This window comes from Seriola aureovittata, chromosome 4 (genome assembly GCF_021018895.1).
Source record: "Seriola aureovittata isolate HTS-2021-v1 ecotype China chromosome 4, ASM2101889v1, whole genome shotgun sequence".
Classification (NCBI taxonomy): Eukaryota; Metazoa; Chordata; class Actinopteri; order Carangiformes; family Carangidae; genus Seriola; species Seriola aureovittata.
In genome coordinates, this window is record NC_079367.1 from 17,017,712 (window position 1) to 17,045,269 (window position 27,558).

The window sequence follows — 27,558 nt, forward strand, 5'->3', positions numbered from 1 at the left end:
CCATTGTCTGCCGTCTTCCTAAGAGCACTCTCTCACACACGCTTTTCGCACACTTGATATTAGAACAGAAAAAAGCTCTCATGCCCTGTAGCGACGGAGCTCTGCCCGTTTTTCTATGAGATCATGCAGGATACGTATCTTACTGTGCTTAAGTATCTGGCTCGTTTGGACTCATTGTCCTTTGAACCAAAAGAATGGCACAAAGTCTGGTCCCTTAATTCACTTGGTTTTCATCTACAGGGCTTTCTAACTTCTTTCTCTCTCTGTGGTATGAAAGTTCATCTACCCTTGATCCCCCCCTTGTCTAGTGCTGTTTTTGTGACATGCAAAGAAATTCTCTCTACCGGGCTGGTACGAGCCCCCCCCCCCCCCCGGTTACATGTCACCAAATGCTGCTCAGCTCTGCTCTGTGGCTCCCAATTGGATTACGGCACAAAACCGTTTTTACCAATGCTAATCGGTGGATTAGTATCATAAGGTCTCCTTTGCTAAGAACAAGAGAATGAATGCAGGGGTCTGTAGAAACATGAAGCAAGAATCAGGTTGGCCTAGAAGGATAATTCCACTTTATTAGAGCTTGGGTCTCATTTTAGACATCATTTTTTTCTTGCCATGAAAACACTTTCAAACAATCAGACACTTTGTCTAAACTGTTGTTTACACTTTTTTTTTTTTTAACCCAAAAAGTCCACAATCATCTGACACTGTACAGGAAAACATTGGGTGTGACATTTAGAAAACTAACCGACCCCTCGGGCCCCTGGATCTGTGCCTAGTAGTCAGTTGTCCATCCATGAATAATAAAGTGGAATTATCCTCTAATACATCATGCAGTGCAACAGATTTGATCCTTTTGTGCGTTGTGGGCGATTCTTCTATGTTCTTTCAGGACCACAATCTCAGCCGCAGCTCAAAATTCAAACACTTCAAATCTCCATCTATCATCCCAGCTCACTTTCTCTGCCTCTGATAAACATCCTGTCGCTGGGCTCAGTGTGTGGCAACTGTGTGTGCTTTGAATAATCAAATGTCCTTGCGCGGACTTAGCTTGCCCTGTTGCACACCGCCAACAGCCAAGAGACACCAGGCACGGTCAGTCATGCAAAGCTGTTCTGCTACCATGCAAATCAAGACACACACACACACTGAGAGGTTTGGGAAGCAGAACTGATACCTGTTGCTGTGGGTCTACCCCCTTCACAATAACCATAAGTTCCTTAGCAGAAGTAAAGATTCATTAGATAAAATATTTATATTATTTGGTGTGCAGTTTGCAGCATTAAAGTTGCTGCGTTTGGTCAGAGGCTGCGTTATCGTCACTCAGTCATCAAATGTCATGCAGCCTGATGGAGGCGTGGTTTGTTATTTCACTTGCATGTCCACCTGCCAGCGTCTTGCTAATTGACTGGCATTTATTCATTGGCCAACAAAGGTTTGGGCTGATAAGCACGCTGTATTTGCCCAGTAGCTCTGACACATACAACAGGCTTTTCAATAATCCAAACAGCAAGACAAAACCCCCGTGACATTAGATCAGTTCAGTAGATGAAAGTGTAGCTGTAGGTTGTAATTCAGGCCAAATTAAGACAGCGTCCTCACCTACAGCGACGCTGAACGCAGAACTGTTGTTTCCATACAAACAATTCAACCTCATCTCTCACACTGGGCCTTTATCTGGATAATCAGGGCCAACTGTTACTTTACTGTACTTTACAATATGTGTGTGTGTGTGTGTGTGTGTGTGTGTGTGTGTGTGTGTGTGTGTGTGTGGAATACATGTGCAAAAGAGTGAGGTAAACAGGAGGTGGTGTGTATGATCCCATTCCCAGGGCCAAACTGCTTCTCCAGGGAGAGAGATAAAGAAACAGCTCCTTCCACAACGGAGGTGGAAACAATGGCCAGGGCAGGGGCTCTCCGTCGCAGCTGTGTACGTGTGTGTGCTTGTGTGTGTGTGTGTGTATTACTTTGCGTTTTTAACCATCTACCTAAAGATCAAAACAACCCTCTGTCCGCTTTTCTATTTATTCACAGCAGTTTAATCAGAGAGTTTCTCACAAGATACAGAAATGAATTCAAATTTAGGTGCCACTCAATAATGTTTTGCAATACTAACTGGCCTCTTCCGGCATGTTAAACTGACACCTTTTGTGAAAGAAATTTCTACATTCTAAATGAACTAACAACAGCGTGCTTCCTGTGTATCCACTGCTGGATTCAACACGGCTCACTGGTTGTTAGATGTGTCGTAACTCATCACAGATTAGTCTGCAGACATGTCCAACAATCCAGCAATGTGACCACAGCCGACACTGATGGGACTCAACAGGTTCTCACCTATGTTCACACGCTGACATACTCGTGCATACACCGTAACACACCCACTGACGTCAACCCATGTCGCTGTGCATCTCATTAATGATGAAATACAACAAGTTGTTGGTGTTGAAAGGACAGAAACTGTTAAGCTGACACACCTTTTGGAAAACTAGTCCAAGGAGGGAAAACAAAGGCAGACCGAACCATGCAGTTTGTTAACTGTACTGTCTAATATTCAGTGGAAAACATGAATCATCCTAGCTGAGGTAACCACTTGACAAATCAGACTATAGGATTTTTGACTCATCGCTTTCTAAGAAGTATACATCCTGGCTCGTACAACCACGCAAGAGCGTGAATTTCTCCATATTTTTTCACTCACTCGAAGTGTGTTCAAGAGGGCGGACAATGTAAAGAACGGGCGACACTGGCAGGGAAAGCAGTGGCAGTAGGTGAATGAGTGGATTAACAGGAGATGAGGTGCAAAGAGGAAGAGGAGGCAGAGCAAGAGAGGGAGTTCAACGATAAGGCAGAAGGAACCAGAGATGAGCGGATAAGGAGAGGAAGTCCAGGATCTGTAGAGGAGGTAGAGGGGGAAGCACGAGGGCACGAAAAGAGGAAGAGTAGGAAGTAGTTCTCCTGAAGACAGTGAGAGGAAACAGAGTGATTACAGAGGAGAGGAGAGGAGAGGAAAGGAAAGGAAAGGAAAGGAAAGGAAAGGAAAGGAAAGGAAAGGAAAGGAATTTCCAAGAAGACAAAGAGAGGTACAAAAAGAAAATTAACACTATAGATCAGGTGAACAAGCAGGTAAAATGAGGAAAGGAAATAATGATGGGGGATCAGTGAGGCCTGTCCAACACAAGAGTGAATGCATCAGAGATGCATCATGGTTGAATGGAGACAGACCCCTGGTTGCCAATCCAGGGAGGAGGGGGTCGAGCTAGCTGGAGATAGGCCGGCTAGATGGGATTTGGGCAAACGTGACTGCCAGGTACAGAGCCAAACTAGGCTTTAGGAAGGTGTCCAAAGTCCAGATACTGTGTATGACTGGAGGTGGATTTGGATTTCTGGCCCAAGAGACCGGGGTTAGAGCTCAGATCAGGAGACTATAGACCTGTAGGATGGCCATTAACTCAGGGTTGGTGTTGGGAGCTGAAGCCAGGGGAGCGTGTGCTCCTCCACAGAGAAGTGAACGGAAAAACATGTCAATGGAACACAAGGAGGGAGCCTGTGAATAAACAGAGCCGGTGACTCACCCTTTCTGGGATGGGATAGATGACTGTGGGCGGGGGTGTGGGGTACCAAACTGCCTTCACTACCCCTCTAAACACACCAATGTAGGCATTCATGCGTGTACCCACAGTCCAACTCATGTCGCACTCAGTTGACTAGACCAGGACAAGCTGTCTATTGTCCAAATCTCCCACCTAAAGCTGTAGCTCCTAGCAGGGCAGGAGTTTTGTGTTTAGGGGATTTTGAGGATTGCTGAATATTTGTGTGTGTGTGTGTGTGTGTGTGTGTGTGTGTGTGTGTGACTGATCTAACAAGGCTTGAGAAAGATCAGGTTCTGAGTGTTTTTTTTTGTTTGTGGAAATGAAGATACTTTTCTGTTTTTTCCTTCTCTTCGAAAAAGTGAACATTTAAGGTCAATGATGAAGAATAAAACACGGCTCTGGACACGACCATCTATTCCCACTGGGCTACACTCGACGAGAACACATCAGACAGGGATTGCAGTAATTCTTAACAAAGATCTAAAACGTATACTTTAATTAATCCCTGTGGGGAAATTCATGCTCTGCATTTGAATGTCAGTAACATTTAGGAGTAGTGGGCAGCTATAATTGAGTCCAATTGCAGGAGCATCCCAATACCTATCTTTCATTTCTTTCGGATGGAAGGGAACTGGAGCACCAAGAGGAAACACAGGGAGAACATGCAAACTCCACACAGAAAGACTCAGTGTAAATTGAGGTGCACTTAAATTACAGCAGACCTCACCCATTGCCAATAGACAAGCCAGGGAAATGCAAATAAAGCAAATAATAACTTTACACTATCAACCTTAACGCTTAAATACACATGTGGGTTATTGGTTAAATCAGCTTATTATTGATTATCCCTTTAACATTCAGTTTCGTTTAATTTGCTTACATATCTTTCCAGCTGGTAAAATCATCTTATTTTGTTTATACACTTCCATCATCTTGTTCCAGCTCTTCATTTCAAAGTGCCCAGTGCGCCTTTGGTTATAATGTCCAATAATCACCAATTAAGTCTCTGAGGAAGACACCTGATGCTTAAGCTGCCCCACATAGTACTGCATCATCCTGAGCTTTATTATGCAGTCAAATGCCATATTTGCTTTTTACATCCTGCTTCTCAGTAATTGTATGAAAGATGTTCAGGTAGCTGGTTTAAGCATGTGTTGTAAATTGTTCTTATTAGTCATGGATAACTGCTTCACTGTTTTTTCCATTGTTTGTCATTGGTTTTTAAGACGTGTAACGGCTCTTTCGTGCATATTTTCAAACTAATCCACAAAAACACGTTAAAATATGTCCCATTCTAAATTTAGAAGCACCTTAGCCCTTGCTGGTTCAGTCCTGGTGACCTATGAGAAGCATTCCAGCACCAGTGTCTCTTCGCGGCATGCCTGTTATTCGATTTCCAACAGTGTTCTGGTCCCATGTGATTTTAATGTACTACAGAATGTGAAACTATGCACTTGATTTTGACGGCAACGAAGCAACCTACTGAGTTGAGTCACAGAGCTAACTGGCTTGGCTGATAAAGGTTTGTCTTAATCTTTATCTGGACATTTTGTGGTGACTTTTTTATCAGTTGCAAACAATGTAAGGAAGGAAAATGTGTTAAATTACAGCTCTGGAAGGGTCCGATTGAATTTGAAAAAGACAAACATGAGAGCTTCAAGACTTCCAGCAACAACCATCTTACATTACACTGGACATATATAGTTTTGGTTTGTAAGAGAAAACACAAAAAAGCGGAACAGTGAAGCCACAAGTGAACTGGAAAGGCAGAAACATGCAGTTGCAGTTTAGATTTTGATGAAAGTTATCAACACCTCGAACGTGTTCCAACCACATCTGTTCACATCATATGGAAACACAGTTTGAAGTGTGCCACAGTACAGCTACTGATCCTACCCTCGGTGCAGTGCATCAAAAAATTGCTGTGGGTATCCTGCATCAGATGCGCAGCACTCACTAAATGAAACCAAGTACATGACAGAGAACAACTCATGTGAAGGGAGAAAACAAAGACTGTTGTGCACAAATAACAGATTAGCAGAGTGGGTAAGCTGGCTGGAGAGAGCTACCAGTATTTCCTGGAAGATTTGCAGTTGTGGGGAGTTTTACAAAGCTGCTCTGAATAGGCTGTGGAAATCTGCTAATCTAATCACCTGCCAGCCTAACTGGCAAATAAAAACACATGGCCCGCTACCACCTGAATGTAGAATTAACTTATCTTCTGCATGGGTTTTCTACTGTATGTGTATATAGAATAAAATCATCATGGTGCAGGTTTGGTGGCCGTATAAAGCTGAGTGAATTGGTGCTGGCAGTTTTCAAATAAAAACCATATTTCCCATAACACTCATTGCTTCCTGTTGCAAAGAGGATGTCACTACTTCACCTACCCAACCGTGCACATGTTTGTTTTGAAGTTTTATCTTTTAGTTTATTGGAGAAGACAAATCTGTTTGAAGATATTATTCTCACAGGTCTTTTACCTACTTCCTCCTGAGAAATTAAGTGTTGTGTTTTACACCACAAAGCAATGTAAAATACAGTGGAGAGGTTGCAAATCTTTTGAATGATAGCCCTTTTCACTTTTGGTAATTGCACTAATATTTGAAAAATAATTGTGACCATTGTTCAATAAAGTTACAATTCTGAGAGCCACATTTTAAATACTGTGGTATCACTTTGAGTTGTCAAAAATGTGATGCTGGTGCATCTGTGTAAAAACACAGTGAATACAGGTGAAAGAAGAAAAGTCCAAGCTGTAGAGAACTTAGTGTCGGGCTTAGAGTCAGAAAAAAAACATTATGCTCACACACACACAAAACCAAAAGCCAAGGCATTATCAAAGATGTTTGGGCAGGTATGTTTGGGCCTGATTTATGGCCTCGTACATTAGAAAGATTTAAGGCAATCCTGGGCAATACAAACCTACAACTGAAAGATGATCAACTAAAGAAAAGAAAGAAAGCAAGAAAGAAAGAAAGAAAGAAAGAAAGAATCAATGAAGCGCTCAGCAAAGAGACTTTTGGGCGACTGTGTTCTTTTGGCATGAAATGCAAAACTTCTGAAGTTGCAAGAGGAGAAGTGAAAGGGACTTTTGACATGTTAAAAGGTAGAAAGATCAGAGACATTGAGGACTTTTCCTGCAGACAGATAAGAGCATTGTGCATATTATACATTATATTGTATATGCTGATCACACCTGATCTGCACTAGGATATTCCCCAAGACTATTCACTGACTGGCTTCACACTTACAGCCTGTATGACTGGTTGAAAATAAAGTGAAAGTGCTCCTCAACAAGTGGATCTGTTTGTTTCCCTGCATGTTGAGACATGCTTGCTTCTTTCTTCTTCTCACTAATAAGGTTAAATGAAATAACGTCACATTTCAGGGGTACAGTACTGCAATCATTGAGCTGGATTTCCTCTGTTTAACCGCTGTTTCATGTGTAGCATACGTTCTGCCCATGGGTGACTGTGCCCCTGCCTCAAACACTAAGCCCCTCAAACATCTCTCTGCTAGTCTGCTGTGTTAGATGTGGCATAACAAAGCCTAATTGAACACAGTGTTCTTTTCCAACTGTGTGAGGGAAAAATGCTAATTGCTATAATTAGAGCAAAGCAAAAATGTGACATTTTGTACATTTCCTCAGAGTCTGTCACAGCTCTCTGTTCAAACACTTTGTCTGCTTGCATGTTGAAACCCTTTCATTTACCTATGAGAACAGTGTAGTGTAAACAGAGGTTTCTGTGGGAGACAGGGACACAGACAAAGAGAGTGAAAGAGAGAGAAATGCACAAATTTAAGTGGTCATCTGACAAACAACTTCAAAACAGATATGACACATGTGGCTTGAAGGCCTTGCACAGAAACAGCTTTCCACCTGGAGAAAGCATATGCCCAGTTATACAGGACACGACACCCTCTCTGGTCTGCACACACACACACGCACGCACAGGCACACACACTCACACGTTTCCTACCTTGGTGTCAACAATGGAGCAGGCGATTTGTTTCACATAGGCCAGGTCAGCAGTTTGGGGCATCAGGACAGATTCTCTGGTCAGGCCAATCTGGATGATGAAGGACACCCCTGCTGGAGTGGGAGGCACTGAGGGCATCAAAGCCCCGCCAGGACCCTGCAACGGTATCAGGTCCATCACAGGAAATCCACCCTGAGCGGGCATAGAGGGCATGGATATGGGGGTCTGCTGTATGACAGCTGAGCCCGGTGGTGAGGAGCCCACGGGAGGAAAGAAGACCTGGGCCATGGCCCCTGAGGGCATACAAGGGCTAGCGTTAGCCATACAGAGTCCTGTCTGCTGGCTGCCAGAAGCTCTCAACACACACACTCACAAACACACGCCCAGGTGAGGTCTAGAGTTCTCTAAAAACCCACTCTCATTCAAACTGTCTCAGCGGAGGAGAGAGGGACACACACACACACACACTGAAACATGGACACACACAAGAGTCCCAGTTCCTCTGTGTCCTGTGTCCACCCCCTCCCAGTGGATCAAGGAAGAAATCCTTATCCAGGAAGCGGCGCTTTTTCCTCCTTTCTGCCTCTTCTGACACGCTCTCTCGTCGTCAGACTTCTTTTATTGTCCAGGCATGACAAGCATGAGCAATATGTGTACGAGACTCATGAAAGAAAGATACTCTGAGGGAGAAAACCGCCCCCCCTGCTGCCTTTCCTCCTCCACCTTCTCCCCTCCTTCACCTCCCTTGTCCAAAAGAAGTTGCTCTGCAGAGGAGAAAGTCCAAAGTTGATTGTGAAACTCCTGGCCATGGGAGAGAAAAAACAAAAACAATGCCAAACTTTGTTGTGCTCTTACCCCAGTTAAGTTACAAAATGGCCTCCTTAAACAGGAAACTGTGAGAAAGAAGGAGAACAAGAGCACTCCTTTTACGAGTCTTGCCCTGTTTCAGTTTCAGCCCCTGTTCAGCGTTTTTTGTGAAAAAGCAGAGAGAGAGAGATCTGTCGGAGGGTACCTCCCTCTCCCCCTCCCTCCTGCCCTCTCATCTATGATCTTGCCACAGCCAAGGAGGAAGTGAAATGACTGACACAACCTGAAACCAATAGGCTCTCAGAAAGTCCCGCCCCTTTGACTCCATGCTCCCAAGCTTCCCCCTCCTCCCTTTCCTCTTTCTCACTCCCTTCCTTGGTTTAGGGTTATTCAACTTGTTTGCTCCCTCCTTGAGTCAAGGCCAGTAAAGATCCTCTTACACTGCCTGAGGGGGCAGCTCCACGCTCCAAAACCCTCCCATCTCTTCCTCATCTTCCCTCTTACTGCTTCAGCCTCCTTCTAGTCCCTCTGTGAAACTATTTCCTGCCTTGTTTTTAATCTGTGACACCTTATCTCTTTGAATTTTTAACTGACACAACTCTCCCATACTGCAGAGTAAGACCACTCCTATTGCTGAGATGTTTTTTATGCAAAGCTGACAGAAGATTTCAGTAAAATAGGGAACTGTTATGGCAAGTTACTAGTACTTTGCATACAGCAGAATATACAGCATGCTTAGAAATCAGGCTAGGTATCAGCACCGCTGTGACTCTGCACCGCTCGTCTCATCTCAAATAGAAAGCATGCAAAAATACTGACTTTCTATCTTTGGCCATGAAAGCCGCCCTGGATGGTAATATTGAAACTCACTAACCACATGAAGTTCTTCCTCTTCAGCTTATCTTCTTCCTGGGACTGTTATATAGTGATTCTCTCTGTGAAGCACTCTCACAATTATCAATTCATTAAAACAAATTAACCACAGATAACTGCACTCAGTTGTATTAGTGATGTGACGAGACTGATGGCTCAGCTACTGCAAACAAAACGTTTGCTGGGATTCTGCTTTCCACCACAAGAGGGCAGTGTTTGGTATAGTTGGATATAGTAGAGATGTGGCCATAGAGCTGCTTTGTTGTCTATTTCAACTGGAGATTTGATGTTAATAGTGCCAAGATAATGATCTTTTAAGTTTTAAAAGTTTAACTCATCCATGATCTGAAAATATAGAATATTCTGACCTGAAGATTTTATAATGTTGTGGTTATCTTCTGTGGAGAATTACATGCAGAGCCAGTGGTGGGACAGGGCAACTGAAGCTGGTGGGTTATACACTTTAGTTTGTAGTGTTTTAGTAGTTGGGTGGTTGACACAGGGCCTGATGCCGTGGGTCAGACAAAAAAGACAAATAAAAGTTTCTTTATATCTAAGGCAGACGGTCAAAAATGTCTGATTTATGAGTTGTATGAGTATCAGTATTATTCTATGAGGGTTCTTCTACTGTGTATTTTCATACATGTAACAGATGACATTTCTTAACTTATGGTAGTTTTTTTTTGTTTGTTACCCCTGGGGAAGCAAGAAAGACAACACAAAACAGAACTTTCAATTCACTGTACAAAATCTTCATTTTTTGTTTTTTCTTCCTTAATGACATACAACAGGGAACCCGTAAACAAAAAGAGAAAGTCATTTGATACAAGCTAGAATGCAGTTCAAAAATATATAATAAAACAAAATTAATAAAAAGCAGGTCTCTTATCCCTTGTAGTTAGAGGAAATTGTTTGAATACAGCTTAATATGATGTACAAAATATCACACAGTGATAAATTGCTAATAAAAAAATAAAAACACAAAGAAATGAGAGTCCTTTACCTTGGCCTCTGACTGGTAACAGATTTTTTTTTTTTAAACTTATTTTTTTCATTTTTCATGTTTTTTAATCGTTTTTGCTTTTTTACAAGTTATACATTGCCATTATCAATCACAAGCAAGTTCTATGCCTAGCAAGGAAGAATGATTCACTTATGATACTACAGTATTCTTACATCTTAATAATCATATTCATAATCAAAGAAAAGAAATGCAAGAAAGAAAACAAGGAAATGATGGACATTTACAGCACATAATGGCATCTCTAGTCATCATTTACAACCTCTGTTTTGATTTCTTTTTCTTTTTTGATGTGTCATACTGATTTGTCTTTTATTCTCAGAGAGGGGACACAGTAGCTCAGAGTGAAAACAAACAAACAAAAAAAACATCAGTAACTCTCACTATCAAAACACTGTGACCCACAGCAGGTTCCACCTTTGTAGTATTTACTCCAGATTGTATTAGAAATACCTTCAAAACATTATCCCTGCACCCTGTCTGTCTATTCACAGCATCCACTATTAGATGTAGTGCAACGTGGAGCCAAATAGTATCCCAATGTGATTTCAGGACGTTGTGCCCAGCAGCAGTGCAATCGTGTAGTTGCACCTGGTTGTTCTGTTTGACAAGACTCATGTCAAAGAAAAGATGTACAACGGGATAACATGCTGTCTGATCTCAGACAACAGTCCACCACCCTGTTTGAGAGAAAAAAAAAAAATAAAAATCTGAACTATAAATGCTAGTGTCCCCAGTGATGAGGAGAGGAGTGTTTACCTCTAGGATACTTTCAACTTTTAGATCTGACGTCCGACCCCTAGTGTGACCCTGTACTCTTGAAGAGGAGGAGGAAGAGGAGGAAGATGAGGAACAGGAGGGTTGCCCCTTTGACAACTGATTTGACACCAGATTTTTTATCAGTCTTCTTGAGGTAATAGAATAACATTACCGGTCAAGTTATTTGAAATCAGGTCAGCTGTTGAGGGGGGCAACTTTCACCTAAAGCAAACAAACATGTGTCCTGCAGTTATCAGTGTAAACACAGGACACAGATACGTAGATGTGAGGTGTCTCAAAGGAACAATGTTTCCACCTAAGACAAATGTTCTCTGGGTTATTCTCAAAATTGCATAACCTTAACAGATCAGACAGATCAGGTGCTGAATCATTGTTACTTACACCTACACATCTTGAATAAATACTTTCCTTTTATCTTTCTGACAAAAGTGGTTGAATTTAAAATGGACTTTCTACTTCTTTCTTTTTTAAACTTTTTTAACCCCTGGAGTTATTTCTTCTAGCAGGTCTCTTCAGAAAGAGGAGACCAGCTTCACGTCATCAGCTCTCTGGGTAATGTGCTACTGTGCAACTGATGCACGTCAAACAAGAAGAGGGAACCTCAACACACAACTGAAGGTGAAGCTTTTTTTTTTTTTTTCCAAAGCACGGTTAAATACACGCCGACTAACGGGCAACCAACTTCAAGGCGAACTTAAACAAATGATCTGAACAGCTCTCATCTGAGGAAACCATTTCAGCCCATGTGGTCTTCACTGTAATATCATTATCACCAGCTCCACACACTCCTCAGGCATTATTCACATCCCTCTGAGAAACATTACCAGCGACTGTTCATTCTGAAATGTGACCAGAGTTTATGAAATGATCCAACAATGAAATGTCATTGAAAAAGTTGATTCACTCGATGTACATCTATACACACGCACACACAGTCTTTCTTTTTCACACGTACACACACACACACACACACACACACACACACACACACACACACACACACACAAAACAGGTCCCTGATTCTGACTCAAGACTGACGAGGTCTTTCATAGCACCGTGATTTAACTAGTGCATTTACAAACACACACACATATACACACACACACACTCTTCTGTACAGTAAAAAAGAAAAGAAAAAAAAGCAACAAATGACACCACGTGTGTCATTTGTTGAGCGCATACAAACTGGCCTCACACCTCTGTAGTCTATAGACTTCCCACTGTGTTGTCATGGTATCAATCTTTAGCTGGTTAATACGGTGTGCCAGCATCAGTCTGCAGAGTCGACCTCAAACTGTACATCTGTAGAAATGGACCGTGATTGCGTAAATATGTTCATTTATCTTGTACAGCAGAGTGACATTTAATCTCACACACACATTCGAGGCAGAATCATGGGGACGCTATAATACTCAGACAGAAAATGAGACTTGGTGTCTTGGCGATAAATTTGAAATTAAAGCTATCTGTTCAACACTGGTTAGCGACTGCCTAGTGCCTCCTCACATCACACACAGCTAAGTTAAACATTCTCCAACCCCAAAATACGACACCACACACACTCTAACCCTGGAGTCTTTGGAATGTAATACATTGATTCCCAATGCAGAGGTTGGTCAGGTGTTTTCCGCCGACACTGGGAGCAAGTTACTGTTTTAAATCATGTCTACATGTGTATGTTAGAAACAAGCAATCTTTCAGCTATTAAAAAAAGGTCTCAAATGAAATGCGACGGTGCATTTATGCGTTGTGTGCGCTGTGCAGTGCGAGTGTTTCCTCTGTGGTTCTCTGTGAAATGTTGGTAGTGTGTCAGCAGTTCAAGCACACAAACACACACGGTGCTTTGTAATAACCATTGGCAGACTGAAAAAAAAAAAAAAAAAATAGCAGAGCAAAATATTGTAGTGTAGAAAAGTGTTACTCCAGATATGATTACTTGAAAACGGAGCAGTTAAAGTTTTAAAAAAGCAGTGATTAGTATTACAAGAAGTCACTGAGGCATCAGAGAACAGTGAGGAATCGAGTGGAAGTGACGTCCTGTGGTGATGACCCAGCCAGTGGGGTGCAGGACAAGTGTGTGTGTTTGTGTATGTGTGTGTGTAAGCAGGTGAAATTTGTCCACTGTAGTCTTCAGTCTCTTTTGGCCCAGTTGTGGTTGTAGGACTCTAAAGGCAGAAAAAAAAAAAAAAAGAGGTAAACACAAGTTAGACCAGCAGTTAGACGTTCAGATCTGCACATGACACCAACATAAAAGGTAAAAGATATTGGATCCCATCTAATAAAACATATCAAATTTTTATCAATTTAGCGTTTTAATCCAACAAGATAAAAAGAAATCGCATTAAAAAAAAAATTACCCTTGATGGCTTTCTGTCAAAAATATGAAGGAAAATAACCTCTGAGGCACAGAAGAGATTATATAAATTTCTTTTCTACAGGCTAAGCCGTACGCACCATGACTAATAAACTGATCTTTATGGATAAATTTCACGAAGTGCTCCATTAAGATTAAATATTTGATTTATTTATTTTTTTATGATAATGGAATAAAGCATGTTATATTCAGGAGTGTGTGTTGAGAGTAAGGAGTTCTACAGCTTAATCTCTTAATCTTTTAATCTTGATGGACTCAGAGCTCACACTGCTCTGCATCTCACTGCGTGTGCCTTCTCAAAATTAGTAAAACTCCAACAGTCCTTGTCTCGCACCCCCCCCCCCCCCCCCCCCCCCCTCCACACTCCCCCACCCGTCTCACCAGAATGACGACAGTGCTATCAGACAAAGATCTTGGCAAGTGCATCTGCGCCGGCGCTGGCGATGAAGGGCTGTGAAGAGTGGAAGGCCACGTCATGAATGGCCTCATCGTGCTTCTTCCTGTGGGCTGTGATCTCCTGCACGCACGTCCTGTTGTCCAGCATCCACAGCCGCACCGAGCAGTCGTGGCCTGCAGGGGCCGCAAGCAGGTGGAAACAAGGGCAGCAAAGTTGTGAGGGAGAGATATCACTGTTGAGTGCCATGTGAAGGAGTCTTTCACATTTACAAGCTAGATTAAAGAGTTTGAGAAGCACTTTTAATTCATTCCCGAAAAATAGCCACTTGTGCACAGAATGGACTCAGTATGAAAACAAACTGGTGTGTTGATGTCGAGCATTTTTGAAAATGATGCAGATTATCTTTATCCTAGAGGAAGGCTGATTCTAAGACGGTCAGCTAAATAAGGACACAGCAAAGCTGAGCGGTACTCACTGCCAGAGATGAGGTAAGTGCCTTTAGGGTCTGTAGTAAGACAGGTGACTGCATCCAGGTGAGCCACCATTGAATGGACAACTTTACCTGTACAAACACACAAATGAATCTTATTCAGACGCATTCATATCCCAGAAAAATGTGAGTCATCAGAGGAAATTAAGATGACCCACAGAAATAAAAACACCTTCAACACATACCTGTCTTATTGTCTAGGAAGCGGATGGTGCGGTTCTCGTGTGCAGTGATGGAGACAGGCTCAGATGGGTGACTGACCACTCGGTTGATCAGCTCACTGCCTGCAAATGAAGACAAACAACTCCATCGTAATGTAATCTGTTTTATCTATTCCTCTAATTATCATTTTTAACACGTCTCAGAACTGGTGATGTTATGTGTGATGGAGAGTCGACTGTTATTTGATTCAGAACATACCATCCTTGGTCTGTGTCTCTAGCGCAGTGATGCTTTGCTCTGTGTTGAGGTCGTAGAGCAGCGTCTCACCACCGTCGAACGACACCACCACCTGGTTGGGGTCCGTAGCCACAAAGGCCACTGAGGTGGGTGTTCCGTGCTCTGAGAAAAAAAAGCAGGAGAAGATGAAGTTGTGGAGCATGGACACAATGCAAAAGTAAATATACTAGGGATGGGGATCGTGAAGATCCAGCACAGATGTCTACCTCTCTCCTTATTGAAGACAGACAGGCAGGGAGCCGAGTTCTGAGGGTCCCAGATGCGAATGGTGCCATCGGCTGAGCACGAGGCAAGACGATGATGAACTGCCGAGTAAGTGAGACCCCAGACGCTGTCCTCGTGGCCTGCTAATACGCTGCTCTCGATGCCAGGATCTGGATGGACAAACACACATATTAAAAAAAAAAACCATGAGGAAAACACTCCTAAACATTATTATTACTCTGTGATTGCTAAATACTCAGTTAGAAATACTGACCGTAGTTATCGTAAGGATCCACATTGAGGTCTGGCATCTTCCAACACCTGACGGTTCCATCCAGACCTCCGCTGTAGCAGGATTCTCCATCCTCGCCCATGGTCAGTGAGAGAACAGCGCCACTGAACAAAAACAGAGGCATTCGTGTATGTCAGTGACAGGTTTGTGCACAAGGTGTGAATTTGTATTTGTGTCAGACTCAACTCACCTGTGCGCTCTGAATGTATAGATGGGCTCGACATCCAAAGCTGCGTTCCTATGGAGGGACACAGTCTGTTTTAATTTGCTCCTTAGTTTTATTTCTTTCTTATTTTAAATTTGTGCATTATCTGTCCTACTGCTCCTTTGATATCACCTGTTATATGTATAAAATGTGCTGTATAAATGTGTTCCTTCTCCTCCATTTTCTTCACTGGAGTCCTGAGGGTTCTTACTTTTTAGAGTGCATGGCCTTGTTGAGGTTCCACAGTTTTAGTGTTCCATCCTCAGAGGCTGTGAGCAGCACCGCTTGGCTGGGGTGAAAGGTCAAAGCGCGGATGGCATCAAAGTGGCTGCGTAGTGTGAAACGAGGGTTCCATGTCTTCTTAAACTCCTCTCTGTTATCCTGCATCTGATACATATAAAAGTCGTATTGAGCAATCACATATTTTGAGTGTGAACATGTAGGTTGTATTACATGTTGTGTATTGACCAGAGCAAATGTGTAATTACATCCATGGAGAGATCGTTGTCATTGGCAACAGTCAGATCAGCCAGTTCACCAAGGTTCATGTCCCCGCCTCCGACAGCATCCATGATGAAGACGTCAGAGGAGAAACCCAGGGCGCCACCTGCGGGTTGGAGGTGGAACAGCACAGGTTTACTACATCTTGACAAAATGTCATGGCCCTATAAATACAGACTGATACAATTGTAAATACAGCAATGAATCTTGGATCTCTGTGGCAAGAGTCCATTCATCCTGTTGCTTTACTCCCACACTGTGCTGTGTACCAGAGGAAATATTCATAGGTGTAGGAGCAACTTTGTAAGTGTAAGACAGCATCCAAATTTAAGATTTTACTAAGCTCCAATCATGTGTGTGGGATACAGGGGAGACTGAGGAAGAATACTTCTGAGGTTACAGTCTATGGTGTTCTATGGGGCATATTTGGTGGGAAGTCTTACCTTCCCCAGAGCGAGCCTGTCCCGATACTGAAGGGGGCGGGGTAGGCTTAGGAGGGAAGTCCGACATCATGCCTTGTAACTTGTTCCTGCGGTTCTCTGAACCCGGCAAGAGGAGAGAGACACAAAACATCCAGTCATGCAGAGAGGCGGAGGAAGGACGGAGAGGCCAACAGACGGACAGATGAGAGACAGACGGATGTAGACGGAGGCAAGAAGATAGACTTCATTCTTTAAATACATAACATACACTCACACAATTTTACAGATTCTTTTTGTGAGAGGATGAAATCAATAAGAGCACAGGACTACGGTGTAAATATGACTCAAAGAATGAAATGCGGATATATAAAAAGAGAAGGCAGCATGCGTGACAACCTTTGAAATGACCCAGGACCACAGAAAATACATCTACAGACAGAGATGACAGCAACACAGCTCTAAAGAGTCACAGACTGACAGCTCGTGAAACAGGACAGAGAGACAGGTGGTTGGGAAAAGAGGCTGGTTTTATTGACAAGAAGAGATGCCAAGACACAATGAGAAGTAAAAGATAAAAAGGTGAGCAAGGAGGGGTGGGGGGGGTCGGGGTGGGGTCGAGTGGGCAAAAAAGACAAATACAGTGGTGGCAGTGATTCTGGCAGTGCTGGTGCTGATGGTGTTGCTATGGCAACAGCGTACCTAACTCCCGTCCGTCCCCCGAGATCCGGGCCTCTCCCGCCCCCTCCCCATCCTCCCCCGAGCCCAGGAAGTCAAATTCTCCGAGGGCATCTTCTGAGTCATCTTCGTCTTCCTCATCCTCTGGGTCAAGGTCTGTGGTCATGGGCTCCGACCCCATCTGGACATGGGAGCATAGCAGAGAACATGCTGAAGTACATGACAAGTCATGAGTAAAGTTTAAAGTTTATAGTTGCCCATTCTTTAAGTCATTCAGCTCCACCTTGTTTCATTTCTCATCACTGCTCGTACCTTTACACGTGACTTTTTGTTCTTGCGCGGTCCATCAATGCAGTCAGTGGCCATGCCTTGGAAGTCATCTTCCTCGTCACTGTCGTCTTCATCATCATCCTCGCAGCCATGCAGGAAGGGGATCTTATCCAGCACTGAACCACCCAGACGCTCCTTAGAGCTTTCCTTGCCCGCATTCCTACAAATAGACGCATGACGTTAGAGTCTGTCCAATCCATGTTAATATTTAGGACAATATCGTACAATGTGATGAACTCAGTTATACTGTATAACACCATATTATTGCTGTCATTACAGTACAGTTGTTTTTTTATATCATAGACAGGTTTTAAGTTTTATGGGTACAGGTATCAGTTTTTAAACTTTCCTACTTGGAGCAAACATTAACGTTTTTGATAAAACTATCTTTGGTTAAAAATACTTCTGTTCACAGATTTCATCTATACATGGCAAAATATGTGCATGTATGACAGGTACATGTATTTGATGTGCAATGACACACAGCCTTAGCAAATCTCTGCTACTTTAGACTTTAGTCACCTGCTCATTTTCTGTTTGGTAAATTTATTTCTAATTTCTGGCGAGCATATCAGTATTCCATTCACTTACACATAGAGAGAGTGAGAGTGTCTGCTTCCACTGTCTCACCTCTTAATTTGTTCCTCTATCTGTCTGACCAACAATGACTCTCCACCTGCCCGGGGCTCGGGCTCGGCGCAAGTTTCACTGGGTGGGGGCCCATTAGCCTCGGGACTACTTCGCCCGAGCAGGGAGCGCACGCGCTTAGACCGCATGTCCAGGATGGTGTCTGAATAACCCACTTCCTCCAGATATCTGCATTCACAGGAAAAATAGCATGTAAATATAAACCCACAGCCATATAAACCAATCTCCCAGATCACAAGTTGTTCAAGTACTGATAGAACCCATTAGTATGGTCCTGAGATAAAAGGAGCAGTTGACAGAGAGATCTTACTTGCGTAGTAGCTGACGTCCCTCTTTCCAGGACATCTGATTGGCTGGCTCAGAGTCTGACTCAGCTGGCCCATTGGGAACTACAGAAAATAGATTGGTCAATAGTGATGCAACAGCAGGGCATGAACAGAAAAGGAGAACAGCAGAAACTTTCAGCAGAGAGAGACACGACAGAAGAAGCTGTCCAAATAACAGAGCACATAAGTGTTTGGTTAAACATACGTTGGTCTGCCTCCGTCTCTGGTTTCTTGTCTCCGGGACTCTGGTCGTTTCCTGTCTTCAGCTTCTGGTGCTTAGCCCTGCAACCCCACATCAGACAACATGAGGATAAGTATTATGAGCAAATATTAGAAAGAAATCTCTCACCATCAAACCACTACATCTAAAACATGCAGATGTAAGGACACAGGAACAGAAAGAGAGAGTTTCCTGACACTTGTCATACCTCTCCTGTTTGAGGGCATACTCCAGCATTTTGATCCGCCTCACCAGGTCCTGTTTCATATTCTCCTGCCCTTTCCTCTCACCCTGCAGGAACGCCACCTGAGCCTGAAACACACACACACACACACACAATGGTAAGGAACAAACACGAAGTACATTTAAAAAGGCACTCACGTGGCACAATCACACACATAAGCATATAAAAACACCAAATCAATCCAGATTGACACTATGACTCAGCCATAACTGAAGTGAATTGGACAAGAAAGCATGTCCTTGCTCAATTAAGGCTAAAGAGCAAAGCGTTTGATATCAATAGCGATCACAAGGAGAAGAAAAAAGAAAAGTTTGATGTGACAAGTATAGCAAACATGACTTCTGAGAACCCTGAGGAGTAAGTAGAGGGTTGTGGACCAGTCTCTTATTTTTAACTTCTCCTAACCGAGGCCTCACTGCGCATCTGCACGAGAGGAAAAACAAGACTCAGACCAGCCAAATTCAAATACCCTCTTCTAAGACACATCCTTCCTTTGTGCGCTTCCTCTCTCATTTTACATCCGTTTCCTTCCTCACCGAGCTGATAAAATTCTTACCTTGAGGAAAGATATGTTCACTGTCTATTCTTGTCAAACAATTAAGAGATTCTGTGAGAAAAAAACATGATAATGGACAAACGGACAGTGACGACACTGTAAAGACTGTCCTTAGACAGGGTGTCCCTTGGCTAAAACACCATATGGCAAGACTTGACAAAAATGTGAAAGAGTTGTTAGAGTGGATAAGAAAGATTTTAGCTGTGTTTTTTTTTACTACCAGGTGATGCTTCACAATTGGGGGGGCTTGAGCTGTGATTCAGATTAGGCAGCAAACATCCTGCCCTCTATTGGTTGGAGGAGAAAAATGCCCCCGTGGAAAAAAGAAAATCCCAGTTAAGAGTAGGCTAAGGTTTCTTCTGTCAGGATTTGCATGCAGGTAATAGGAGGCAAAATAGTTTTGTGTCTCCACTCTCTCTCTCTTTCCCTCTCTCTGTGCCAAGGGGTGCTGGAGCATTAACAGTGCTTGTTTTACAGTCCATTTCTCCTCTGCACGCCCCCCCTGTCCGAGTCCATGAGTCTGCTCCCACACGCTTACGCAGTTCTGTAAAACTAGAACAGTCTAAAAACACTATCTCATGGGGCAGGCACTCGGTCTACTTGAGAGGGTAGTCAATCACCCAGGAAAGCGCACACACACACACACACACACACACACACACACACACACACACACACACACACACACACACACACACACACACACACACACACACACACACACACACACACACACACACACACACACACACACACACACACACACACACACACACACACACAGTCACGTAACCAGCTTGGAGGTCTAGTGGAACACAGGATAATCTGCCAAGCAAACCTTACTGCTGCTGCTGCTGCTGCTGAGTAATCCTGATTAATGCAATGTGATTTTATATGCTTATCTGAGAATTTTGGAGATAATTGTCAGTGGTAGCATGTCAACACTGCAGGCATGATCTAAGAGGTTGTGAAATACAGAAAACTTTACGTGGTTTATACTTGGGCTAACCTAAGAGGAGCAGTTGAGTTCTTGAACATTATCTAAGGCCATTTAAATGAGTGAAATAACTTATGACTTAACCATGTTCGTGTGTACAGAGCACTGACAGGATAGGTTGAACAGGAATGTATTTAACAAGCTAAGAAGACACAAAACACAACAACCCTACTTGGCCTTATATAAACTGCTTTGTAATAATATATCATTTGCTGTGGTTAGGTGGTTGATAAAAGCAGCTAGCTAGCTGAGTATTTCCAGCTGCACACAACTAGTAATTGTGCAGTTGTTGTGTTTTGTAATGGCAGATGCAATACTGTCTTTGTATAGTTCACAGAGGCAGAAACGCTTGTTCCAGTCTGACATAATCAGACATAAATATTAAAGTGCTAAAATACAAGAAAAGCAGAGCTCGGCTGTGGTGCTAACTGTGTAGCGTCATAGTGTGGGAGGTTCGGATATCAGAAACAGCATGTACATTATATACTGGGCACTAAAAATGAACACAGCCTCAAAAATCATCTTCAAGGTTAATATATATATATATATATATATATATATACATACACAAGGGTAAGATTCAAGCTTGACCTTAGCCAGCCACAATAATGACAGTGAGATGTCCCATTAAACAATGTAACTGATAGTGTCGTCTGCTGTGGGTCAAGTAGAGGCCATCAACTTGGGTAAAATCAGCCAAACTCAAGACAGGGGCAGAATGTACTTAAATAAACACATCTTAACCACAGAATCCTGTGTGTACTGACTCATCAGCTTTTCTGTGAGTGTAAACACCATTGGCCAAAAATTATAGCGTGACAACAGCAGATAGCTAGCTGCTGAGCTTTTCACCTTGTAAATACTTCTTATGTATAATTTCTCCTGAAGTGAACAGTGATGCACTCACTTAGCTTAAAAACAAACAAACAAACAAACAAACAAACAAAAAAACTGAACTAAATCCTTCAATCCAGCAAAGTGCTTTGTAATTTCCACCTCTAAGTGGAATGTATCTACTTCACCCTTGAGGGGAAGGGCATGCATTTTTACTCCTACTCACATACAGACGAGCTACAACCTGCTCAGACACACAGATAGCCATCACACCCCTGCGCGCCTGTCATGCTGTGTTCCTAGAAGGAGTCTCCCACCAGAGCCCAAAGCCTCAAATCCCTAACACTGCTTTGTTGGCCAAGATAGAGACGGGGCTGTATGTGTACACAATCGAACGCCCAAATAATCACATCACAGTGACAATGCGCACTGTAACTGCCTTTTCCTGATACATAAAAGCAGCCAAAACAGAAGGATTAGTGCATCAAAGGGTTCATTGCTGTATGCCATTCTTTCTCTGACCTTGTTTTACTTGCTCTTCTTTTCTACAGTATTTCTCTTTCAAAGTGGTAGGGTCACATGGTTCAGTGGATAAAACACGATGTCAGGAGCGGCAGCACACGTTGGCTGTCTTAGACACAAGAACAAATGCAGCTTTCTCTGTATCAGCTCGTAGGTAAAATATCAACTGTTTCATCGGACTAAGGCGATTAATTGAGGAGAGGTCACCTCTGTACCATTTTCAGCTTTAACTGGTTTTGTTATTCTGCCTTCTGACTGGTTCAGATTGGGACATGCTTGTTTTCACTGTGTGTGGGACCCGGGCCAACAGAAGTGAGACAAAGCAGCCCATTCAACAGCTAATAAAAGGTGTTCTCATCAAGAGACTGACACTTAAAATGGATGAGACAATCACAACAGTTGTGGAGCAGCAGGTCAAAGGGCATGACAATATTTATGGAGAAAGTTATACTGAGGTAAAATATCTTTCCATCTGTAAAACCAACTAATGTCAGTGGGTAATGAAATCATCAGTAAGTCTTTTGGGTGTCATTTGATATAGCCCTGCTCACTCTGATGGTGCAGTTATTTTCTTTGTATTATGTTGGTAAACTAACAAAGCCTAAAGTACAAAGGAACCTTGTTGCGAGCAAACCTGCCGTGCCATCCGATCTCTCTTTCCTGTGGGTGGGTTTTCCTCCATGTGGCCTACTGCCACTGACCTTTCCAGAGTTTGTTGTAGCATGGAGAGCTGACACATTTAGCCTATTCTGTCAGCCCCTCTCTACTAGCCATAGAACAGGGTCAAGGGCAGCTTTCCTTCTCCACTGGCCACCCTCCATCTTCTCATCCCTTCATCCCCATGAGAGAATCCATGAGCAAACAAGTAGAGCAATGAACTTTTCTGGGACAGTGTGCTTTGATGGAGTGTGATTAGAGTGCATACTGTGTGTGTGTGTGTGTGTGTGTTTGTGTGTGTGTCATTTAGCTAGAGAATAACATCCCTAAAAAGTTGGGCTTGCTGCCTAAGTTTGACCAGAAGTTGTTTGATAATCATTAGAAAGCAAAAATTACCCGATGTCATGAACATGTTTCAAATCACAACATTTACAAGATTTCAGCAAACGCGACAGTGCAGAGCAAATTATATATAGAAGAAAGAAAGGTAAAATACAAAATATACAAATATAAATATGTAACAAGAATGCTGCAAGTCTGTGTGGGCGGGAGGCACATACTGTAATAATGCCGTACATATGGATGTCATATGTGTTTCATGGCTGAGAGCGCAGAGCTATTAATTAGAGATGTGTACCCAGGGGCCCCATGCGCCACACTCCGCAGGAAGTGATGTCATCTGGGTCACCAGTAATCTATTCTACACAACTACTGACACGGTTAATAAAATTAAATAGCTGAAAATGAGAAAAATGCAAAGAGGGAGAGGTAAAGGTCTGCCCTTTTCCTTGTAGAATAAGTGCAGTGACTTGGTTTGACGTCTGCAGCACAGTCTGATTGTCTATTAAATTAAAATGAGGATCATTATAACAGGCTAATTACTACCGGCTTGTTCTGACACAGTGCAGCAGTACTGTGATTCGATAGAATACACTGGAAAAAAGCTTCTTAGGTGTCTGAAGGACGGAGGGACAAGGCCACCGCCACCTGTCCCCTGTGCTGCTGTCCCCTGGTTGTGTTGGGACGTCCCACCTGGCCCAGAGCAGGGAGGGCTTTAATTCCTGGCCTGTCACTGGAGACACAGCACCACAGGTGGCCTTTTACACTGAAAGAACACTCACAGACGGCACATGTGTTACAGTGTCACAGAGACACGTTATGCTACAGACACAGACATTCACACTGCCACACAAAGAGTCTCATATTTGAAAGCTGATAGTGTTAATGTTTTTCAAGTTTTGGTGATGGTTTTCTTGCTGCTGACAGATTTTGCATTCAGCTTCCTTACTAGTTGTATGAATGGCATAAAAGCACAAAATGTCATGCACAGGCGACACATGAGCAGACTATATTATGGACACATGTACAGTATGTTGGTAACTGTACAGGACATTTCCAGGGGGCATGCTAACTGGCATGTTGAGAGGCCTGCGAGCACGATGGCAACAAAAGCCAGAGGGATTGGGGCCTGTGGGTGCTAAAATGTAAGCTAGGTCAATTTTTCAGCCTGGCACTCCAGTGATCCTTTCTTCTCTCAACACAGGACATGGTGCTAATTGTACCCATGAAACCAGATCATGTGCAGCAAATGTGCACACGTAAACAAAGTTCCATAACAAGCACTAATGGCATGTTGGACACTGTGATGGCCTGCTTCTGACTTCCATACCCACTCTTCCCCACACGCGCCTATAAAAGCAGCAAGCGCGGCCGGTTTGTTATTGTTCATCCATATTTTATCATGCTCCTATTTATAACTCCATATGTTTGAGTTGGGGGCAAAGCAAAATGACAGACGATATGAAGATACTGTACATCTTTTTCTTGTGGTTTTGTCAAGCCCATGAACTCCAGAAGATACTTCATCCTGATTACAAGCAAACTGTGGCTACAGGAGGAAGACCATATATGGATTTAGAAATGAAAAGGTGAACTGTTGTTCATTCCAAACGCAGAGCAAAAACAACACAATAACACTTTGTATGTGTGTATGTTTTCCTAACCTTTCTTAATCCTGGAACAATTTGATGAGTAAGCACAATCTTGCACAACAATGCTCTGCCCTAACGCAGTTACACACATGCATGTAGGATGGTTGAATAGTACAACCTCTGTCTTCTGCTGTTAGCCTCCGAATAACTGGAGCTATTAGGGAACTGATGCCTTGCTCAAAGGCATTTCTATGGCATTTACACAGCTTTTTCTAGGCATTTCACCGATTCAAACTTATGACCTTTAAGAACACAAGCTCACTTCTCTAACCTAAAGGCAGATAACACTAACGTGTTTGTAAGTGGCAGGTCATTTTATATAGTCATATTTTTTTTACATTCAGCCAGGATTGACAAGTAATCCTCACTAATTTAGTTGTAGATAGGATGGTACTTGACTGACAATAATCTCAGTCAAATGATAGTATGAATGAAATTGAAAAATACGGTTGCATTTCATACATTTCAGGCAAGTTCAAACACCACACTGCTGATTCATCCATCTGTGCGACAGGCCCCAGTTCAAGAATGTTGATTTCCTGTCAATATCACCAGATATTATACATATACATATGTACAGATCTGTGTTTACACAGACAGACTCTTTACTACAGACCACTGTCTGTTAAGATTATGCCTCAAGGAACTTCATCCGAAGGGATTTTGAAGTAAGACGTGATTTACTGAAAAATCTAGCTGTCTGGTGTGCATGGAAGGAGCGGAAGCCTATGTTCAAAGGTCACCCTGAGCACTTTCTCTCACTGTGCCAATTGTTTTGTGAAGACAAAAAGCAATATCTTCAAACCTGTCCTCATTTTAAGGTGGCATTTAAGGACACTACTTTGACAACTCTCAGTAACTATCGCTCTCAAATTCAGTGATTACAAAAGGGAACTCAAAGCTGTATGACACTGTCTTGTTTTAACCACAACAACCACAGATCACTTGATATGTCCCTGTGGGCTACGGAAATCCAATTGTTGTCTACTTACAAACTATGTTTCCACATAAATGCCAAAATACAAACTACATTGAAAGGAGTCCGGTCCTGGCATGTCTTTGATGTGTACCTGCATAAATATCAAGGAGACACAACAAGGTAGCCACACCTAAACAAAATTACCTGTCATTTTTATTTTCAGGATAGCTTGCTTGCTTTTGTTGGCTGACATAAACCTATATCATATCCTTATTTCCTGGAGTATATCTTTGTGATTGTAACTGATTATAGCGGAATTTGAAGGCCAAAACGCAAAGATTACTGCTTTCTGAAAATAGTTTATTTTATGTTTAAAGCTTTCAGGTGGGTGTTTGGTCTTTGGTGAGCATCAGCTGGAGGTCATAGATTCCCTGTATTTTCATTAACTATGTAGTAATAATACACCCCGGTCAATACAATATGATAAGGTGCAACGTTAGCCCGTTAGCATTTTGTCATCCTGAAACTGACTGTGGGGCATGTGTACTGTCACAAAGCAGCACTGAACGGGCTCCTGCAATATCCGTTCTGGCCTTTATTCGGCGTTAACGTAACAGGCGCAGGCTAAATAATAAACAAATTTACCCTGAGTTCGTCTCTCTCAGCCTCCCAGCGGTATTTTTCGGCCTGGAAGCGTCCCCACTCGTACTGGATGAAGTGCAGGATCCCAGGAAGCGTCATACCCGAGTCCCCGTCCTGCGCCTCCCGTGCCTGCGACGATCCGGGCATGGCCCCGGCTGCTGCTGCTGCCGCCGCGGCTGCAGCCATCGCCCCGGTCGCCGCAGCTGATGTCGCCTGGCCCGGTGCTGCTTTGGGCCCGTTTGGGTTGCGCCCCGTTCCGCTGCTGCCGCCGCCTCCGGAGTTCGGGTTTGGTCCTCCGCCGGATCTGTCCGCCTCCATTTTAACCGTTCAACCTTTCGCCAGGATAAGGAGGTGGAAACGGGCAAAGTAATAAACAATAATAATAAAAAAAACTACCCCGTTCCCTTCTTCCAACCCAGCAGCACTTCACTATAAGCTACCCTCCTTTCTTCCTTTTCTCACACGCACGGAGCAAAATTACTATTCAGTTGGTAAAATACTACACTTCCGCTTTCAAACATTCAAGATAAAACCCGACCAAGCTGTATACTTGTAGCATTGTGGCCGGTTTATTTACCAATGCACAATATTTAATAGAACTTCTTACTTGAAAACGGTTGCTAAAGCAACATCAAGATGTGGCAATTAAATGTCTTTCGCTCAAAACAAGCGTTAATATTTGGTTTGCGACTCTTATTTTGTATATCCCGGATCTGTTTCCTCCTCCTTGTGTTTGCTATTGGAAATGCCCGGTGCAGGTGGCAAATAAAGGGACATGTTTTCTGTAATACACAATGAATACGTCGCTAGGGGAGTTTATTTCCTGCCACTTTATGAGCAAGGATTTATGACGACAGTGAAGGTAGCTAGAATTACCGACAACCTTATTTCCGGTTTGAATTTTCATTAAGAAATGTCCACAACAAAAGTGGACTATTTGCTAAGTACAGCAGCTGCATGAAGTTCCTGGCTGGATGACTGACTCCTTCACATACAGAACTCTGTAGGCTATAAATGTCTGCCAGATCTCTCATGTTAGCATGCCAAAACCAGAACTTTATTTAAAATCTTTATCAATTGGACTTGAATACATCAAACTTAGATTTAATTATCCAGTTGCATTTTTACAACCCTGGCATTAATATCAAGCTACCTATTAAAGGTATGGCAAGCAACTCAATCTCATACATAATTTAGCAAAATCTGGAACATTCGCATTTTGGAAGCAGACACCTTGCAGGTGCAAGAAAGATTTTGCTAATGGACAAATTATTAACACGTAGTAATATCAATCTTTATTTTCTCCGTTTTAAACCAGATGGGAGTGAGGGGCTGGATACAATACACTAAACATTTGTGTATATTAAAATTACATAATGCATAATAAATCAAATATTGCAAAGTTGCAAAGAAAAAAGCAGCAGTACAGATCCTGGTTAAAGATTTCAGCTTTGGGTCCCTTGGCATCCCTCTGCTCCTAATTAAAAGCAGTGGAGACATGTATAGACAGTTAGGCATGCACCTTTATGCACATTTTTAACACAAGTTTTTGGATATAGTTGTATTTATTTTATTTTATTGACTTATTTAACAGGGACA

At 42.8% G+C, this 27,558-nt stretch overlaps 2 protein-coding genes across 4 annotated transcripts in view; both read right to left on the reverse strand.

Moving 5' to 3' along the window:
* The window catches only part of prkd2 (protein kinase D2), a 32,407-nt gene extending 23,816 nt beyond the window's left edge, over positions 1 to 8,591 (reverse strand). Inside the window, exons 1-2 of one of the 3 annotated variants that reach the window (XM_056374028.1) lie at positions 8,429 to 8,589; positions 7,574 to 8,337 (exon numbers count right to left, since the gene is read on the reverse strand). In XM_056374028.1, the coding sequence (XP_056230003.1) occupies positions 7,574 to 7,897 (324 nt within the window). In that variant the 5' untranslated portion in view covers positions 7,898 to 8,337; positions 8,429 to 8,589. Of the gene's footprint in view, positions 1 to 7,573 lie in introns of all 3 variants that reach the window. The other 2 variants (XM_056374029.1, XM_056374027.1) reach the window with 2 other exon arrangements.
* Positions 8,592 to 9,983: 1,392 nt separating this feature from the next.
* Positions 9,984 to 26,506, reverse strand: strn4 (striatin, calmodulin binding protein 4). Its single transcript, XM_056374388.1, has 18 exons — positions 25,963 to 26,506; positions 18,806 to 18,909; positions 18,583 to 18,659; positions 18,362 to 18,440; positions 18,034 to 18,219; positions 17,386 to 17,563; positions 17,098 to 17,254; positions 16,420 to 16,515; positions 15,964 to 16,082; positions 15,687 to 15,862; positions 15,461 to 15,508; positions 15,253 to 15,374; positions 14,981 to 15,148; positions 14,736 to 14,876; positions 14,501 to 14,599; positions 14,301 to 14,387; positions 13,810 to 13,998; positions 9,984 to 13,219 (listed from the first exon to the last, which is right to left on the reverse strand). Exons 1-17 carry the CDS (start codon positions 26,275 to 26,277, stop codon positions 13,829 to 13,831), a joined length of 2,322 nt encoding a protein of 773 aa, XP_056230363.1. The 5' UTR covers positions 26,278 to 26,506; the 3' UTR covers positions 9,984 to 13,219; positions 13,810 to 13,828.
* Positions 26,507 to 27,558: the final 1,052 nt, after the last annotated feature.